The sequence below is a fragment of the Nelumbo lutea genome, chromosome 1 (assembly GCF_056320005.1).
Source record: "Nelumbo lutea isolate HS-2025 chromosome 1, American lotus-T2T, whole genome shotgun sequence".
In the NCBI taxonomy this organism is placed as follows: domain Eukaryota; kingdom Viridiplantae; phylum Streptophyta; class Magnoliopsida; order Proteales; family Nelumbonaceae; genus Nelumbo; species Nelumbo lutea.
Genome location: NC_142684.1, coordinates 206,652,911 through 206,673,964, shown reverse-complemented (window position 1 = coordinate 206,673,964; position 21,054 = coordinate 206,652,911). Strand labels below are relative to the sequence as shown.

The 21,054-nt window shown below is 37.5% G+C and overlaps 1 protein-coding gene across 3 annotated transcripts in view; it reads left to right on the top strand.

Moving 5' to 3' along the window:
* The window catches only part of LOC148880596 (tRNA/rRNA methyltransferase (SpoU) family protein), a 127,021-nt gene extending 106,327 nt beyond the window's left edge, over positions 1-20,694 (top strand). Inside the window, exons 25-35 of one of the 3 annotated variants that reach the window (XM_088962550.1) lie at positions 894-968; positions 14,798-14,848; positions 14,916-15,062; positions 15,168-15,295; positions 15,846-15,933; positions 16,059-16,118; positions 16,187-16,415; positions 17,646-17,797; positions 17,905-17,975; positions 18,635-18,791; positions 20,279-20,694. In XM_088962550.1, coding sequence (XP_088818676.1) covers positions 894-968; positions 14,798-14,848; positions 14,916-15,062; positions 15,168-15,295; positions 15,846-15,933; positions 16,059-16,118; positions 16,187-16,415; positions 17,646-17,797; positions 17,905-17,975; positions 18,635-18,791; positions 20,279-20,449 — 1,329 coding nt within the window. In that variant the 3' untranslated portion in view covers positions 20,450-20,694. Of the gene's footprint in view, positions 1-893; positions 969-14,797; positions 14,849-14,915; positions 15,063-15,167; positions 15,296-15,845; positions 15,934-16,058; positions 16,119-16,186; positions 16,416-16,604; positions 16,770-17,642; positions 17,798-17,904; positions 17,976-18,634; positions 18,792-20,278 lie in introns of those variants that run through there. The other 2 variants (XM_088962549.1, XM_088962551.1) reach the window with 2 other exon arrangements.
* The last annotated feature ends 360 nt before the right edge of the window (positions 20,695-21,054 follow it).

Here is a 21,054-nt window from a genome sequence, read left to right as displayed (position 1 = left end):
ACAAGGTAGTCAAAGCCTTGAAGAATATTATGCCAACATGGGGAATCTTCAAAATGAGTTTAATATGTATCAACACTTGACCTCTAACATTAAGGTTCAGCAGTAGCACTGGAAACATCTTGATGTGATGTGATTCTTCTTGGGTTGGAGACAAGTATATGGACCTATTCGGACTCAGATCTTGGAAATTCAGCATTTGTGATTGGTACATTCTCCTTCTAGATTATGTCCTTAGAGTTGTTTACAGTCTCCATTAGGAAGGAGCTTTGGATCAGTGGTGATGCTACATCTAACGGGTTGTTAACCTAAAATTTACTTCTGATAATCAACTTGTGAGTTTGACTTTTTTTTTTTGAACTTTTAGTTTTGGACATGTGTAGAAGCATATCACCTGTTGTTGACCTCACATTTATTGTTATAAATTGTCAGATTCTGTTACCAGTCTCCATAATTCATGTAGTGTTGTTGCACTCTTCCATCCATGAATTCAATTTTTCTTCCACGATAACTGAGGTGTATACCATAGCTGAGGTTTAAAACCTTGCGCATACTAATTGGTTGTTGGGTCTCAAGTTTTGTTCATGTTGGTCACAGCTACAACATATGCTTTATGTGAGTTTGGAAAAGTCAAATTTGATCATGGATTGTTTGCCGAGTTTGCATTCTGCTTAACTTTTCTGTTTATGCCCTAGAATGATGTTATCTGAAGATGAAAGGGTTGACACCAAAATTATTTTGAATTTACAATTTCTACCTATGGTCTTTGACATAATTGGAAAGAAGCAATCTTTAAATATTTATAGTGCTTTTTGTTGTGTGACCATAATATTAGTATTTGTTATTTGAGTTGAATAATTCATAAAGCTTAACTATTGCCTTCTCTTTTCTTGCAGAGAAACAACTTGCCTGCTGTTCGACAATATTTGGAAACATTTGCAATCAATATTTACTTGAAGTTTCCTTTTCTAGTAAGTGGTTTTGTTATGCTTTGTGAAGACTCTAGTCCATCCTTCTTCATGGTTATTTTATTAAAAGACATTTCATGGTGTAGCTTGTATGAAACCTTTGCATTTAAGTTTGAAGAAATTATTTTATACCTAATCAGCATTACTTGTTGGAAGCACGTTGTTGGTGTTTGGGTTCCATTTAGAGAATTCATCCTACCAAAGGGAATCCATGAACGAACTGTCATGAATTCATGGCATTGAAAATATCTAGATTTGTATTTTGTGTCTTAGTGTAAATATTATAAGAATCTCAAATTGAATCTAATACCATTGAGTCTATAATGAAAATTTCTCCAAAATTACGATTTATTAGATTCTAGCATTCCTTTTTCTATTCACTATAGGCCTTTTGTAAACCTGCTAACTCCATCTTGCAGCCTGTCAATATCAGCTGGTACTATTGTCTTTGCATCAGCATGAATAGATGAAGAGATTGGGTTCACATTGGTACCAACTTGTAATATTAATATAATGCGAATTGTCATTGAAACAAATGATGTCAACCGGCAGTATGGTGCCTATATTTAAGAACAAACGTGATATACAAAGTTGTAATAACTATTGGGGGATTAAACTTATGAGCTACACTATGAAACTTTGGGAGAGAATAATTGAGCAAAGATTACAACTTGAAAAAAGTGTACTAGAGAACCAACTTGGCTTCATGCTAGGGAGATGAACCATGGAAGCTATATTTCTTTTGTGACGAATGATAGAAAAGTTTAGAGAGAAGATCTTCATATGGTGTTCATTGATCTAGAAAAGGTTTATGATAGAGTTCTTAAAGAGATAATATAGTGGATCTTAAGGGGGCAACAACTAGTGTTAGAACACCAATTGGAGAGACTTAAGGTTTTACAATTATGATGGGTCTTCACCAAGGTTCAACACTTAGCCCTTATCTATTTATAGTGATCATAGATGAATCAATTAACCATATTCAGGAAGAAGTCTTATGGTGCATGTTATTTGTGGATGACATTGTTTTAATTGATGAAACTAACGAACGATTAAATGCAAACTTAAGTAATAATAAGAGTGTAATACACTTAGGATTGGAGACCAAGAGATAATTCAGTGTGACCATTTCCACTACCTTGGTTCAATAATTCATAACAAGGGAGAGATTGGGGAGGATGTCACCTAAAGAATTAGAGCAGGTTGGGCAAAACAGAGGGGTGCATCTGGACTTTTGTGTGATAAGTGAATATGGATAACCGAATCGTGCAGGGTGGCTGGGCGAAATTTCAAAAAATTTATTTTCTCCCTTCCGGGAATCGTATTCCCTGTTTTAGAGAAACTACATTTTTCAATGATCGTTCTTGAACCAAACCGGACTAGATCCGAAAGCAAAAGAAAGGGAGAGCAATACCTGATATGGAATTCACACGTGCAGCTCCCAAAGTAGGTGTTCATGCCCAAAGAGGGTACCAAAACCCGCTTCCACTGAAGATGGCGCAACTTGAGATGAAGCAGGTTCAGCAATGCAGTCCTTTAGCAAGAACTACAATCCAACAGCTTGGATCAAGCAAGGGATATGAGCACGAGTTTATTCTGATATTTTCTTGCAAAAAATCAGAATCAGAACTGATCTCTATCAGTTCAAGAATGGAGGTCGAATTAGGGTTAGGGCAGCAAGAGCAGAAGGAGAGAGGGAGAACCGAGAGCAGTCTGTAAACTTGGAGCAGTTCGCCCACCTCTATTTATATAGATCTTAAAGAGTTGATCTCATAATCTAATTAGGAGTTTCCTAATCCAAATCTTTATTTGGATCTGGACTCTTTAAGTGGATAAGACTTATCCTCTTATCCTTATCTGCTGATCCAAACCCATATCCATACCCAAATTCGCCCATGCTAATTAATCCAATTAATCTTTGGGCTTTAGGCCTATTAAGCAGGTAGCTCACGTCCCTTTATTAATTGCTGGCTAACTTGGCTCTCTTTGTATGGCATGGGACCCTAATGTTGACCTCACAAAAGCCATATGGGTTCAGCCTAACCTCTGTCACAAAGCCTAGCTGAATTCACTGCTAAAATACAGTGAACCCCTGAGTCCATCGATATGGACTCTTAATGGGCCCAACATTTACACTAAATGGTCATTGAGTCCAGCCATCTTATGAAGGCCCAAGGACAATGGTCTTAAGTGAGATTAGCCCATCAGGTATAAAAGCCCTAAATGGTCTTACACTTAACCTCTCAGCCCTTAATGATCAAACATTGCCTGACAAGAGAGGACCTCTCCCTCGGCTGCAAGGTATAGTGTTGCACTCTCTACTTGGATGGATCCCAAGAATTAAAACATTTTTCTTAAAACATAATATATATATATCATATAAATATATTTTGCAAAACGAATCTCAAACACGGTTGAAATCGACTGCCGGTAGTTTTGGTTTCCATCAGAGAGTGTACAGTGCCCGATCATTCACTTTGTCCAACAAAGGGGCTGATCCTATCACTATGATCACCCACTCAAGTAAATTCTCAAATTGCCCCAACATACCTAAGTCTTGACCCCCGAAGGATCTCATTGATTGGCATATCAAAGATAGCCTAATCCAACACCTAGTGCAGTACATAATCGAGTCTAGGGGTTAGGTGTAACTTTCTAGTTTTGCCCACTAGTCTCCAAGGTCCAGGGCATAACTGGAAAATGGTCTAGGTTCATTGTTTCAAGGAAAGACACACTACATGTGCTTCGGGTCTCACCCTGGCAACTGATTGTAACCCTTTGTTATTAATTAAAATATTTCTTACTAATAAAAAAAAAAGAAATGAAGAGTCATAATTTAATAACAGACATGGCACTGAAGCATCTTTTGCAATTTCAATATTAATGGACATTTTTTCCATATAGTGGGGAAATTTTGGGGGCATTTTGTTAACTTCATAGATATTTGGAAAATATAAAAAGCCAAAGAAAATTTCCTAAAAAATGAACTTTGCTAATAAACCTTAAAGGAAATGTTAGAAGTATAATTGCACATTTAAAGCTAAGAAACCATGACAAATAACAATATGAATCAAATAGAAAAGATTAAGAGGCTTCAATATTTCTCTCCCTTTTAGTCTTTTATCTATCTTCTCTTTATTATGTATATTATTTACTTTCCATTTTGACTTTGTCTTTTCTGTCACTATATGTTTTCATTAGATTAAGAATCCTCTTTCGTAGTGGTACTCCTACTTGTTTTTGAATTATACTGACTTAGTGAGTCGTATCAAAATGGTAAACCAATAATTCAATCACCAAATCCTCATTTGTTCTTTTAGGAAAAGATTTAGAAAAAAAAACTATGATCATTAAATGAAACATCAGGGGACTTTGGGAGGGGCCTTGATGTATCGGGGGGGACTTTAATGTGATCAGGTTAGTTGAGAAGACCAATAAAGATAGGCTGAGAGTCACTACTAGTATGAGGAATTTCAATGAGTTCATAAATGTTGTGGGATTTAAAGAGCTGCCTTTGTTGCATAACAAATTTACCTGGTCCAATTTACAGGCTAACCCAATTTGCTCTAAACTTGATAGATTCCTATTCACAGGAGATTGGGAGGATCATTGGGGGGATCTGGTGTCAAAAGCAATGTTTTAAAAGGCTAAAGGCGTAGTTGAGGCACAAGCCTCAAAAATTAAGAAAGTAATTAAAATTTATAAATGATAAAACTAACATATAACATATCAAGTTAGAATAATGGAAGGTACAAATATTCATAAAGTAGAAGTTTATAAGCAACAATCTTTAACTTTTAAACATTAAATAAAATAATAATTAATCATCTAACAATTATGTTAGATTTTATGTTTCAAAATAAAATAAGTGTTTTACATTTTATGTTTCAAAATGCAATCTTACGAAATTATTCATATGAATCATCATCTATATAATGAGCATTAGATTTATAGTCAATAAAAAAATAAATCCATGAGGAAAATAAATGACAAAAACAACAAACTTGGGATGTTAAATTAGAATATTAAGGAAAAAAATCTACTTGATTTATCCAAGAGAAACTAATAACTTGTTTGGCCCTTTTTTTTGGATTGAACTCTCTTAAGCTAAAATACCAATATAAACTAATAGAACTTGATTTTCCCTATTAGTTTCTCATTTTTTATTCTTTTTATTTGGCCCATAATTATTAAAGTGATTTTTCTATACATTTTGAACTATAAAAAATACATAAAATATGTATTTTTTTTGCATGGAATCACTAAATAAACGTTGATATTTGAGGCTTATGCCTTTTTACGTCTCATTCTGACAAAGGCTTAAGCCTCAAACCAAAGTTGTGAGGCTTAAGCCTTGAGGCAAAATCTGAGTGCCTCACCTCAAGGCGTACGCCTCACGCCTCAAGGCTTAAGCCTTTTAAAGCAATGGTTAAAAGCTCTACCTAGGGTTACTTCCGATCATTGGCCTATTTCCCTAGTTGAGGAGGACTTGAGGGGGAGGGGTCTAGCTCCTTTTCGTTTTGAGAAAGTCAAGGAGGGTGGGAGGGTAGCAACCCAAGAGTAGATTGGGAAGGAATGAAGTTTCATCATAAGCTGAAGGACCTAAAAACGAAAATAAAGGAGTGGAACGGTTAATAGTTTGGGAGGTTGGAGAAGAGGAAACAAGAGTTGATTAACTGGATCGTAGCCTTGGATGCCAAAGAAGCTGAGGGCACCTTTGGGGTTGGTGACAAAGAGTAGAGGTGGTCTCTGAGGAGACTTTTGGAAAATATTTTGTTTAAAGAAGAGATAAATTGGAGGCAAAAATCTAGACACAAGTGGTTAAAGGAAGGATATTGAAATACAAAATTTTTCCATGTGACAGCAAGCAGTAGAAGAAGAAATAAAGAAGGCAGTTTTGGTTGGATAGGAGAAATAACAGAAGAGCATAGGGTTTGGTTGGAAAGGAGTTTTGAATTGGAAGAAAAAGGAGGCAGTTTCCTCAATGCATAGAGCTAAAGCATTAGGACTAGATGGATTTACAATGGCTTTTTATCAAGACTAGGGGTGTCAACGGTATTCGAAAATCCGATTTCGAATTCGATATTCGACAAATCGAATTGAATTCGGATAATTCGAATATCTAATTGGTCAAATTCGGATATCCTATTCTTACCAAATAGTTAATCGGATTCGAATTCATATATGACCTGATTCAATTTGATAAATATTCGAATTCAACCGATTATTTAATTCTTATATATAATATATAAAATATTTTATATAATTTATATATAATAATTAAGTTATATAAATAATTCATATATTTATATACTTTATATCAATAAAATATTTATGTTATATATTTATTAATAATCCAAAACAATTAATTAATCACATTCCAATCGATTCAAATATTTGAATATTTAATCGGATTCGAATTCGGATATTGCCTAATCCGATTCGAATTTAATCCATTTACTCCCCTAATCAAGACTGTTGGAATGTTGTAAAAGAGGATTTATTGAGGATTTTCAATGAGTTTTTGGGAGAGGAGTGATTAACTAGATTGAATTCAACTTTTATTGCTTTGATCCCAAAAAAAGCAGAAGCAAACTATCCAAAAGAGTTCAAACCCATTAGCTTGGTGAATAGTTTATATATATAAAATCATTGCAAAGGTGTTGTCTCGAAGAATAGGATCCGTGCTTTCCTCTATCATCTCCCCAAACCGAGGAGCCTTTGTGAAAGATAGACAATTGATCTGATCTTAATTGCAAATTAAAGTGTTGAGGATTTCAAAAGAAATGGAAAGATGGGTGTAGTTTGCAAACTAGATATGGAGAAGGTGTACGATTTGGTGGATTTTTCCTTTCTGGTGGAAGTTATGAAGAACTTTGGCTTTGGGGAGAAATGGTGTAAATGGATTCGTTGTTGTTTGAGGACTTGCCACTACTCAATTCTGGTGAATGGGAGTGTAGTTGATCATTTCCCAGCCATTAGAGGGATCAGACAGGGCGGCCTTCTATCCCCTTTTCTCTTTACTTTGGTAGCTGATGTGTTGGGGAGGTTAATACAAAAAGCAGATTCTAGGGACCTGGTGAGAGGTTGGAGAGTGGGAAGGGATAGTGTGCCTATCACACATTTGCAGTTTGCTAATGACACGATTCTTTTTTTGCGAAGGGGTGACCTTAGATGGGTAAGGAATCTGAAGCTAGCGGTCCAACTCTTTGAGCAAATGTCAAATCTGAAGATTAATCTTGATAAAAGTTGTGTAGTAGGTGTGAATATGGATGCAAGGGAGATGTCAGATTGTGCTACTATCTTGGGTTGTAAAGTATCAATTTGGCCTATAAATTACTTGGGCCTTCCATTATGGGACAATCCAAGAAATAGCAACTTCTGATCCTAGTTTTGGAGAGAGACACAAAGAGATTAGCTTCTTGGAAGAAGAATTACCTTTCTCTGATTATAAGAACAAATAGGTTTCCAACTTCCTTTCTTCTCTTGCCGAAGGTTTCGAGCTTGATTGGGATCTAGGTTTCAGAAGGGGAACCAGGGATTCAGATCTAAACAACCTTTTGTCACTTCTTCATATCTTGCAAGGTGTCTGCTTGGACCCTGCAAAGGAGGATTCACGTATTTGGACCCCTTCTTCTTCCAATATTTTCTCCTGTGCTTCCTTCTTTAGAGCTTTAACAGTTGCTGGTTTTGTTGGGCAATCCTTTCCTTTTAAAGAAGTTTGGGGTAAATCGGTTCCACCTAGAGTTGGGGCTTTTTGTTGGGAATCCTCCTTGGGAAGTATTATCATTTGTGATCTCCTTCAAAGAAAGAAGCCTTTTCGGTGCTTATCCCCTAACTGGTGTGTTCTTTGCAAAGCTGATGGTGAGTCTTGCTTTCACTTATTAATTTCCTGTCCTTTTGACTCTTCTGTTTGGGTATGGTTTCTCTCTTTGTTTGGTTGCAGATGGATTCCCCCACCAGAAGTTCAAAGCCTTTTTGGTCCTGCTATGGTTTGCTGTACAAAGAAAAGGGGGAAGACTTTATGGAGATGTACAAGTGCTGCAGTATGCTGGACAGTTTGGGAAGAAAGAAATCAAAGAATTTTTGCTGATAAGGAAAGATCCAAAGAGGCAATAATTGAAGTAATTACGACAAGGGTAATACAGTGGGTGAAGTCTCTGAAGCTATTTGAAGACATATCCACTTCAGCATTGTTGAACAACTGGAAGGAAGTGGCCTGTTCAGGTCTTGACAAGATGGTCACTATACCACAATGGACTCCTCCAGATCCCAGCTTTATAAAGCTGAACTTTGATGGAAACGGTGAAGGGAACCCTGGCCCTTCAGGCATTGGAGGGGTTTTTAGGAATGAGATGGGTGAAATTATTGCTATGTTTTTAGGCTCAGTTGGGGAAGGAGATTCACTTCGAGCTGAAGTTTTGGCTGTCTTGGAAGGTGCCATAAAGGCTAAGGAGATTAATGTAGAGAGGTTAATAATTGAGGGAGACTTGAAGCTAGCAATAGATTGTCTACAAAAGGAGGAGAGGAGCATGTGGAGCTACTTGAATAAAAAAGAACTTTCAAGAGGTTGACTCAGGATGACAGTGAGAGTGCAGTGGGTAAAGAGGTGTGCCAATCAGTTGTTCTGGGCTATCTTGTAATCTTTCTTTCTCCTTGGGGGAGTTAAGAGAGTTTATCTCCCCTACTATTGTACTTTTCTTTCATCTTTCAGTAATGAAATGAATCTGTAATTGATCAAAAACAAAATGAAATATCAGAAAGTTTCTAATAATATTCTAAAATTTTAAACCTTAAATGTATAGTCTGTTGGAATAATGTTGGAATAACTTAGTTGCAGTTGTTAGGGCCTGTTTGTCCAAATTAAAGTGTTTTTTATTTCGTTTTTTATTTCTGTTATGTCTGTTATTGTACTCAGGGGCACAAGGGTCTTTTCCCTTGTTATTTTCTGTCGCCCTATATATATTAAATAAACACTGGCGCCGCCAGTACTGTTGCATTGCAAACCCTCTCTTTTCTCCTCTCTTCTCTTCTCTTCTCTTCTCTTCTCTTCTCTCCTCTTTCACCTCTCTGGCCGGCTACACTGTCAAGATGGTATCAGAGCAGGAATACTGATTAAAAGAGAGCAGACTGATCAACCCTACTGTCAAGAGAAGATCGATCAACCCAAAGAATAGGTCGAACAGACTAGCAGAAAGGAAATCTGATTCTGGACTACAGAATAGCTACGACTGGTACAGTTCTCCCTCTAATTTTCTCCTCTTTACTCTCCTTGATCATGGGCCGAGTGAAAACCCTATGAATCTGGGGCGGCTGAATGCTATCGAACCTGTGTAACCCTAGTTGTCTTGGATCGTGTGATCCTGTTGATGTGTTAAGACACCTGTAGGTCAATGCTGACCTGTCTTTTCAATGGTTTGAGTTGACCATAAGCAAGAAGGATCTCTCCTGCTGATTAGTGGCTGTTAGTCATTCTAGAATTCTGATGGGCAGGTCTGAAACTGCCGAATATTACCTCAGTTTTGTCCAGAATTTGGTACGGTTTGTGCACAATCTGGTTGGTAAACCCTAGTGTGTGGGTGTGAACTGAGTGGAGCATTGCTTTGTGGAGTAAGGAGGGGTCATAAATTTGGTGTGTGGGATTGAGTAACTGCTTGACCATGTCGACTGAGAATTCTGCTACTTCAGAAATCTCAGGGAGCCACAATGGAGTGAGTGGGGGAATGGATATGAGCTTTCCCATGGCTGTCATTCCCTTTGATGGCCTGAATTACCTTGAGTGGTCTAGGGGGATAAAACTCTACATCACTGCTAGGGGGCGAATAGGATACATCAATGGGAGAGTAAAGGAACCGAAGTATGGAAGTGCTGAGCATGATAGGTGGGACCAAGAGAACAGTATGGTGATGTCTTGGCTCTTGGTTTCAATGCTGCCACAAGTAAGGAAGACCTTTATGTGGGCTGAAACTGCTTGTGAGATATGGGAACAAGCGAAGTCCACTTATTCAGAACAGAGACACTATGCCAAGATATATCAACTACAAGCTGAATCTTCTACTTGCAAGCAGGGGGAGAGGAGTCTCTCGATGTACTATTCTGATTTGACATCAATATGGAAAGAACTTGATCACTATCAGAACGTGAATTGGAAGTGTGATGAAGATGCAAAAGCCTATAAGTCACTTGTATCACAGCAACGCGTGTTTGCCTTTCTCCTAGGGCTGAATCAGTCATATGAGTCCATCAGGGTACAGATCTTGGGTAGTAAAGACTTGCCATCAGTTCAGGAGGTGTATGCCTTGGTGCAGTCAGAAGAAAGCAGAAGAAGTGTGATGAATGGTGTAGAAGGGGAGTCAGTTGCCCTAGCAGTCGGGGGAAATTCAGATACAAATGTCGGAGGTGGTTTTAAAAGGGGTGACACTCAGAAAAAAACAGAAGATAAAAGCAAGTTTTGGTGCACTCACTGCCAGAAGACACGACACACTAAAGATACATGTTGGGATCTCCATGGAAAACCTAAATGGGCACAGGATTTGGGTAAGAAGTCAGCACCGGATCAGGGCAAGAAACCAGGCCAACAGAATCAAAGAAGGTATAACTCAGCTAATCTGGCATCGACAGAGACTAGTCCTTCTGTAACTCAGAAGAGACATCCCGGTTCTGACCCTAAGGAAGATATTATCAATTCCTTCCGTGAACATTTGGAATTGTATGGTAGGACTCTCCGCTAGGTGGATTCTGGGCCTACTCCTACCTCATTTGCGTCTACATCAGGTAATGCCACAGCCTTCCATGTGTCATCTCATACTAATGATTCACCTTGGATTATTGACTCCAGAGCCTCAAATCACATGACCGGTAAGTCAAATTTGTTCCAGACATATAACCTTCTCTCTGGGAGAGATAAGGTAAGACTGGTTGATGGTTCTTTTTCTACCATAGCTGGCCGAGGCACCATATCTCTCCCACTTGGCCTTACTCTTCCAAATGTCCTGCATGTTCCGAAATTACCTATCAATTTGTTGTCCATTAGTAGTATTACTTACTCTTTGAACTACTCAGTCACCTTTTTTCCGTCTTCATGTGTGTTTCAGGATTTGACCTCGGGGAAGACAATTGGTAGAGGAAGCATGGTGGATGGTCTCTACGTGTTGGAGAATAATGTTGGTCTAGTGGCGACTGAGTCCACAAGTTCGTCGAGTGAGAGTCAGGCCTATTTATGGCATAGTCGTTTAGGTCATCTTTCTTTTGAGTCGTTAAAAGTTATGTTCCCAAAGTTGTTTGAATCCTTGTCAGTGAGTCAGTTACAGTGTCAAACTTGTCAGTTGAGTAAGCATTGTAGAAGCTCTTTACCTTTAAGAAATAAAAGATCTGAATTTCCCTTTCATATTGTTTATTTTGATGTTTGGGGCCCTGTTACTCTACCTACTACGGATGGCTATAAGTATTTTGTTACGCTGATTGATGATTATTCTCGATACACTTGGGTTTATCCTATGCGATCTCGAGATGAAGTGCCACAAATTGTGAAAGATTTCCAACGCATGGTGTTCACTCAGTTCCAAACGGAAATTCATATTTTCCAGTCGGACAATGCAAAGGAATATTTCCATAGTGATCTCACGAAGTTCTTTAATTCGAGTGGGTCACTTCAGTGAAGCTCTTGTGCCAGGACACCCCAACAAAATGGTGTGGCTGAAAACAGTTATGGATGGATGCAGTATTGTGTGCGACATATATCATCAATCGCATGCCCTCTTGGCTACTAGAGTATAAGGCCCCACATCAGCTCCTGTTCCCTACAGCCCCGCTGTCCACCATTCCGATGCGTGTTTTTGGGTGCCGTTGTTTTGTCCACAACCTCTCACCTACTCGTGGTTTGCTTGACCCTCGGGCTATTCCTTGTGTTTTTCTTGGTTACCCTTCATCTCAAAAGGGGTATCGTTGCTATGATCCCATTGCCCGCAAGTACTATGTTTCCATTGATGTCTCATTCTTTGAGAGTCAACCGTTCTTCTCGGTTTCTCCTCAGGGGGAGAGTAGGGTTGAGGAGAAACAGGCGACGACTCATATTCAACTACCTCCTTTACCCGATCCTCCTCCGTTTCGGGTTTTCCATCGTCGTCATAAGAGCCAGCAGAGTTCAAGAGCCGTGGAGCCGGACACTATGCAACCAACATCATCGGATTCACCCGAGGCAGATCCGTCTCATCAGCCAGGTACACTTGCTCCCATTGCTCCTTTAAATGTTGATTCACATGTCCCCAATGATCTTAATATTCCTATTGCTAAGAGAAAAGGTGTTAGATCTTGTACCACTAATCATCCTATCTCTAACTTTGTGTCCTATGAGCATGTTTCACTCTCATACCATGCCTTCCTCTCCTCTGTGGATAGTGTTCCCATCCCTAAGACCGTGGCAGAAGCTTTGTCAAAACCTGAATGGGCAGATGCAATGAAGGAAGAAATCGATGCCTTACATAAAAATGGTACGTGGGAGTTGGTAGATCTTCCTGAAGGGAAGGAACCAGTGGGGTGCATGTGGGTGTTCACAGTGAAACACAAAGCTGATGGAACTGTTGAAAGGTACAAGGCTAGACTGGTAGCAAGAGGCTTCACATAGGCATATGGAGTGGACTATGCAGAGACTTTTGCCCCTGTAGCGAAGATGAACTCCATCCGGATTCTCCTTTCCTTGGCAGCAAATCTTGACTGGGATCTTCACCAATTGGACATCAAGAATGCCTTCCTGAAAGGTGACTTGGAAGAGGAGGTGTACATGACCCAACCCCCAGGGTTCTGTGCCAGAGGCAGTGAACAAAAGGTGTGCAGGCTGAAAAAGTCCCTATATGGATTGAAACAATCACCTCGGGCTTGGTTTAGTAAGTTCCATGTAGCAGTCCAACAAATGGGATTCAAACAATGCCAGTCAGATCATACCTTGTTTGTAAAAAGAGGTGAAGGTAAAATTGCAGCTCTTATTGTGTATGTGGATGACAGTGATCATAGGAGATTGGGAGGTTGAAATCCAAAGACTAAAAAAATTCTTAGCCACTAAATTTGAGGTGAAGGATCTAGGCCCCCTACGATACTTCCTTGGAATTGAAGTTGCCCGCTCTCACAAGGGCATCTTTATTTCCCAACGGAAGTATGTACTAGATCTACTAGAAGATACAGGAAAGTTGGGGGTAAAACCATCTGATTCACCTATTGAACCTAATCACCATCTGGGAGACAGTCAGGGAGAGTTTTTGAAAGATGTAAAGATGTTCAAGAGACTCGTGGGGAGACTTCTGTATTTGTCTATGACCAGGCCTAATATTGCCTATGCAGTGGGTGTCCTTAGTCAATTCATGCACAGCCCGATGACAACTCACTTTGAGGCTGCAGAGAGGATCTTGAGATATCTCAAGAAGTTTCCTGGAGCTGGTTTGTTGTTCCAGAAACACAGTCACTTAAAAGTGGAAGTATATGCTGATGCAGACTGGGCAGGAGCAGTCAATGACCGGAAGTCCACCAGTGGTTATTGTGCCTTTGTAGGAGGAAACCTTGTCACATGGAGAAGCAAAAAATAAAGTGTGGTGGCTAGATCCAGTACTGAAGCAGAGTATAGAGCGATGGCTCATGGGGTTGCAGAAACCATGTGGTTAAGAAATCTGTTAGGTGAACTGGGTTTTGCAGTAAACAATCCTACTTCACTCTACTGTGACAATAAAGCAGCCATCAATATTGCTGCTAATCCAGTTCTGCATGATAAGACGAAACACATTGAAGTGGACAAGCATTTTATCAGAGAGAAACTTGAAAGTGGAGAAGTGTGCACACCATATGTCAACTCGGAAGAGCAACTTGCAGATATCTTCACCAAAGGTCTTCATCATGTGTGGCACAAAGATTTGTGTGACAAGTTGGGCATGATTGACATCTATGCTCCAACTTGAGGGGGAGTGTTGGAATAATGTTAGAATAACTTAGTTGCAGTTGTTAGGGCCTGTTTGTCCAAATTAAAGTGTTTTTATTTCGTTTTTTATTTCTGTTATGTCTGTTATTGTACTCAGGGGCACAAGGGTCTTTTCCCTTGTTATTTTCTGTCGCCCTATATATATTAAATAAACACTGGCGCCGCCAATACTGTTGCATTGCAAACCCTCTCTTTTCTCTTCTCTTCTCTTCTCTTCTCTTCTCTTCTCTCCTCTTTCACCTATCTATGGCCGGCTACACTGTCAAGATAGTCTATCAACGAAATCTGAAATGTTGCTGATATATTGACAATAATTAGGAAATTTCAGAGAAATTTTACCAAATATCACCAATATTGCAAACCATGCATTGAACAGAACGGAATGGTGAAACAAGATTCATGTAACAAGTCAAACCACTTTCTTGGTGCAATAGTAAAATCTCAGGTTGACAAGTGTGAGAATGTTGCTTCAAGACTAAGAACAGCCACTTCATGTAGGAAAATGCTTAAGGTTAGCTCTTTATCGAGCCCACTCCTCCCAAGACTGTGGATAGCCAGCATCAATATTTGGTAATATCCTTTTCATACAAAGCTGAACCACTTGTTTTGTTGGGTTCAAAGTATTCCCAGACTTGGCTTTGTCTCTTTTAGATCTTCCGGGCTCTGACCTCTGGCCTTGTATCCTTTGTCTTTCTCCTTATACTAATATAATCTTTACATGCAATCATAATTTAACACATAGAAATTATCAAAAATGATTCCACATTTATTTAAATGAAGTTGCATTTGTTGGAAGAAAATGCCCTATGATTCCAAAAGAAATTTTTAATTCATGCATATCAGTAAAATCTGATTTTTGCACCTTTCACAGGTCCGGGAGCAATTAATTCCTATTTTCCTTGACTACAATATGAGGACGCAGGTAAATATCATGTTTGAATGACTTCATTCTTTTCCCACTTTAATAACAAACTGTGTTTCAAATGCAGGCGCTCTCTTCGTATGTTTTTATAGCAGCTAATATTATCCTCCATACGAGTGAAATGCTTCTTCAGTTTAGACATTTGAATGACTTACTTCCTCCTATAATTCCTTTGTTAACCTCTCACCACCACAGTCTACGTGGGTTTACTCAGGTTAGCTCTTATTTTGTTTTAATTTGTTATGATCATTTTTGTCTTTATCATGTCATGCACATGCTCATGATTCTTTTTTATTTACTAGATGGCTTTCTTTTGCAGTTGCTAGTGTATCATGTCCTTTGCAAGTTGGTACCTGAGTTGGATTCTGATGTTTCTGAAGTCCCTTTGGAGAAAAAGTGCTTCCAGAGTTTAAAATCATATTTAATGAAAAATTCTGACTGCATGAGGTATCATTCAATTGTATCTGAGTTGACTTTGGGCATGTTTGGATCTCTTATTTGTCTCTTTTGAATAGAATGATTTAAAGTAAGGGAAGAGGCATTAAAAAATTAGATTAGTAAGGAAGAATTTTCTATTTGTGTCGGAATAAGTAGATAAAGTATGCCTTTCATTTTTTTTCTTTGACCGATAATGGATAATTTATTAGCTAAATATGATCTTCAATGCATATTAGAATAACTCTTAATGAGAAATCAAATAATTGAAGGGTTTTAGAATTTAGAAATCTCCAAGTGTGTTAGATATTGTTAGCTAAGACAAATTAAATAGTTAGAAAAGTAATATATCTATGTCTTGATTCAATCTTTCAACAAGTATATCTTCTACTGACATTTGGGGCTGAAACTTTAACATAAGGCAACTCAAGCTGTGAGGAATTTGTCCTGTACTTTGAGGCATGAACCTTGATAGATCCTTCCTTGATCTAACATTTGTTTATTTCTCAACTAGACATTACTCCACTGCCCTTGACATTTGATTAATTGACCATTCTTTCAGGTTAAGAGCATCAATGGAGGGATTTCTAGATGCATTTAGTCCCAAGGCCTCTACTATACCTGCTGGAATTTTTACGGCTCGAGATGAGGTTAGAATTGTGTAGATTAGCATAATAATGTAATATCTACTCAACTATTTCCTCTTGTATTTATTGACGTTTAAGGTTTTATTGACTTTTAAGGTTTCTAAACCATTATCTGCATACTGTTGAAGGAATCGGAGTTTGAATGCGTCCCATTATCCCTCATGGAGCAAGTGATTGCATTTTTAAATGTAAGAATGTTTCTATACTTATGCCTTGTTTGTTCTGTGGTTCAAATCTTATCATTGTGAAGCTGCAGGATGCCAGGGAAGACCTTAGATGTAATATGGCTAAGGATATTGTGACCATCAAGAATGAAAGTTTGACAATTGGAGGAAGTTGTAATGGCATGGAAATATTATTAAAGGGTTATGAAGAAGCATTACCTTCGCAAGTTCCTAAAGATTTGTCTTTGGATTTCCAAAAGAAAGTTACTCCTTCTAAACATGAGAGTCAAGACAGTGATGAATATTGCCAACCACTTCTAGGTAAGTACCTTGGTTTCTGTCTTGGATAATAAGAAATATAGATTAGTGGGAAATAATAACTAATCAGAAGTAATATGTTTTCGGATTTCTATATATAGTTTGATGGTATGAATTAAGGCTCTTAATTTTGGGTAATATGCTTACCTTTAGTCTGCTTGATATCAGTTCTGTTTTCTTGCTTCATTTTAGAGAGAAAAAATAGTAGAACAGATGAAGAAAGTGTCTCATGAAGGATAAACTCATTAAGGCATGACAATTCAGGAGCTTAGGTACATCTCTTGTCACCATGGTTTAGAAACTGCTGAGCTCCTATTTCTTACTGCCCAAGTAGTAGGAGAATCTGGGTTACCTTCTAAATGACCTCAATATAAGTTGATGTTTTCAAGAAACAGTTAAGCTTTGCAAAGCTATTTTATTCATAGGGGTAAATTAGTTTGGTATTCCATTTCCATGGCAGTCATTTGGTCAATGTGGGAGCAACATAAACTTAGGATCTTCCACAAAAAGACATCTTAAGATGAAATTCTGTGCACTATTATCTAGTTTACCAGTTGATGCCTTTCAGTTCAAACAGATTTTAAGGTTGTTACTTGCTGTGATTACTTAACTGCCCAAATTTTTTTTAGTTGATCATTATCACTCTAATATGTCCATGGAGAGACTCAGTTTACAGTCACTCACCGAGTCACTGTATAGGTGACCTTTGCTTTTTGTAAGTTAATTGATGAGGCCGTTTAGTAATGGAATTTATACCTTTTATCAAAAAAGAAAATGTTTACAACCAAGAGCCCAACAACAATTTTATATGGAAAGAACTATTCTTGTAAATTTATTGTAACCTTTGTTCATTTATTCCCAAAGTTTCATATTATTTTAAAAGATATTAACAAATATCTCCATATATCAATAACTTACATTGTTTTAAAATTTTTATAATAAATCTATATGATTTTTTTAAAATTCCATACATGTTTCTTATTTTCAAGTGATTGATATTTCCATCAGCACTAACATTTTAAATCTTAGGTACTTGACCCTCAAGATCTCCTATTCACAACTGATGGAGGATTTGCACTTCCATATAAAACTAAATATATCATAGAATATAAAATAATAGTTTACAATATGTAGAAAACTAAAGATTTTATTGCACTTAAATTCTACTGGATATTCCATTTCTGTAAGTTGTCTAAAGGCATTGGTATATCTTGACCCTAATGAGTGCAGCAGAAATGGAGAAAGAAGATCAGCTGCTAAGTCAGGTACTGCAGTCAAGAACTATAACTATGGAAAGGATAAAATCAAGTCGACAACAGTTAATCCTTGTAGCATCACTACTTGATCGCATACCTAACCTTGCTGGATTAGCACGGACATGTGAGGTCTGTTACTGAAAGCCTACAAGAGCACTTGTGTTCATATTGATTGATGCTCTGAATGGTCTCTTTTCATCCTTTTATTTATGCCATATAATATTATGTCCTTGCAGGTATTTAAAGCAGCAGGTTTGGCCATTGCTGACGCAAGTATTATATCTGATAAGCAGTTCCAACTCATCAGGTTAGTCGGTGTTATTTGTACTCCTGCACTCTGGTGATTTTCTTATTAAATTTTATTTGAATGTGATTCTTGCAATCAATTAATTATTTATTGATAAGAAATTTCCAAAAAAAATACAATATTATGGGATATGTCTGTCAATGGTATTGTAGTTCCAGAATTGACAATTGTTATGGTTGACCTTTTCATTGGATACATTTTGATTTTGCCAGCAACATTTTAGTCTAAATGGTTAATTTATCTTATAATTGTTATTTAATTGATGGTTATTATTGTTTTCACTTGCCTGCCTCTTAAAGAAAATATTCAAATTACTGCCAAATTATCCTTCCCATTAGTTTATATCAAAGATGAAAGTTATAATATTGGATATTGTTCAAATTCTGATTCATCGAATCTATTGATGGCTGAGAATCAAAGTACGCCATCAAAAAAAGAAAAATGAATCAGTGTCATTATCAAAAAAAAAGAGTCGAAGTACCATATCTTAATAACAATGCACCGAATACCTGCTCCATTTTTAAGTGTGCTTATATAGCTCCCCTTCTAAATGAGTACATCATGAAAACTCACATTTAACTTTTTATCGTATTTTCATTTATAAGTATGTCCTGCTTTTACTGATAAAAAAACTCACAACATGCTGTTTCGTTTGCTAGTGTGACAGCTGAGAAGTGGGTCCCCATCATAGAGGTCCCACCAAGCAGTGTGAAAGTATTCTTAGAGAGAAAGAAGCGAGAGGGTTTCTCAATCCTGGGCTTAGAGCAGACGACAAATAGTATACCTCTTGACCAATACACCTTTCCAAAAAAGACGGTAAGCCACAATAAATAAATGTATATATATGTTTCTTTTGTTTATTTATTTGTTAGGCTTTACTCATTTCACTGTTAGTACAAAATGTGGAAGTGTCTATTCAAAGCATCACCTAGATGGTGCCTGTCCTATTGACTTCCCAAGTTCAGACCATACTATTATTGACTGCATTAGGTTCTATGACCAGTATCTTATACACAGTCCATCCTGCCAAAACATATGACATAAAATCCATTATTAAGTATAGTAGTTATATATTTTACATATAGAATTGAGTTTTATAATATGGTATCAATGAAATAATTATTCTTAACAAGGTATTCAACAGTCTGATCTCTTTTCTTTCCCAAGGAAGAGCAGGAGAGAGATTATTAGTGCAAATACAGATATAACATAAGTCATTTAGGATCCATGATTTAATAGCTCAATGATTTTGTTTACCAATAGTAAGAACAGGGTTCTCAAGGATGGCCATAGTGATCAGTAAAACCCGGAAGTGACAGATTTGAAATTCAGTAAGCTACTTTGTGAATTCTAGAAATAGGCTGATGCTAATCTGACAATATGATTTGACACGATTACAAAAATTAAAATACGATAAGGCAGGTGAGTTATGAATGTGTGTAGCTGCAGGAAAGGAAAGCTGTTTACCACAGAGAAAGGACACGTGATATAACTCGAAAAAGAGGAATTGGCTTGGAATTTGGAGCACACAATCCCATGAGCATTAATACTAATGAAGAGTCAATGAAGTAACACCAACGAGGAAATCTCCAGAAAGTTCCCCCCACTTAAATAGCAGGGACAGGACAGAAGAAGAAAGTGACAGATAACCACTTTTGCTCTCTGTTTGCTTTCAAAACAGCATGAGCTTTTCAGAATCACAGGATAGATTATCGGGATTTTCCTTGCTCACCTTTCCAGCCTTCAAGCACAGACAGACCATCCTCCCACACCAATTAACTAGGCTCTGACTTATGACTTACCTTGACAGGCCAATATTCCAACACTCCTTTTAAGTAAGAAATGTACATGCGATGCAACTTGTGTCTAAGCATTCGAACAAGAAGACATCATAGATATTTATTTCCTTTTCCTCCTTTTGTAAATGGAGATCTTGTAAAGCACACAAGTTATATTGATCTTTCACAGAACTTACTCTCAAACTCACCTCTGTTGCCTCTCATAAAATTTTCTTAAACTTAACAACGAATATATAGTATTCTACATTAAAGGAAATGTGATACTTGCAACACTCTTATAGTTTATATTCTCGTGGCATTTCTATGGAGTTGTTATTACAGTTTTTAGTATATAAATTGTATACCATGCATGAAGGCAAAGTAATGTATACCATGAGGATTACCTACTGTATGTTTAGAATTTTCACTTGTATTTTGAGAGAATGCAACCCAACTTCGTAGGAGGATCCTTATACTTTCAAGTTTAGTCAAAATGAGTGGAAACGCTGTTTGGTTCTTTTGCAGGTTCTGGTTCTTGGTCGTGAAAAGGAGGGCATACCCGTAGATATAATCCATGTCCTAGATGCTTGTGTTGAGATTCCTCAGTTAGGAGTTGTTAGATCGCTCAATGTTCACGTCAGTGGTGCAATTGCTCTCTGGGAATATACCCGACAACAAAGATCACAAAAGTCCTGATGTTCTTGATATTGATTCTATTTATCCCAATGCTAAATTGGGTTCCAAGTTTCACACAGATCTTGATTGAGAGTTTGAGACATCCTCCAAATTGTGGATGCTCATTGATTTCGAATTAATGACTTTCTGGGTTTTCTTTCATTGGACAATTTTGGAAATTACATATTATAAATTCTTATTGGAAAGATGTATATTTTTGTCAAACTATTTAATTATATGTTTTCAACCTTCTTTTTTCTCAAAAATACATGATGTGACGGTACTTGTATTATACTTGACGCATGCTAGGGGCGTATGGGTGGCAGGTGTTCAAGACTCTGAAGGAGGAGATTGCATTACCGAATGAAAGCAGGATGGAGCAAGATCCCTGGATACAACGTTTAGCAGCCAAATTCAGTGGGAGATTAAGGGGGTGTTCGACAACATAGTTGGTTTTGTTTTTTTAAAAACAAAAACTACTGCCACGTCAGCAACACCCCTAAGAAAATAGTAGCATTTTCAACCGGCAATAGAACCGTTTAGAACCGTTTGAGCTGAAATTCGTGTTGTACCCACAATTAAACCATTTGGTAAGAACTAAGAACACAATTTATCAATGTAAAACT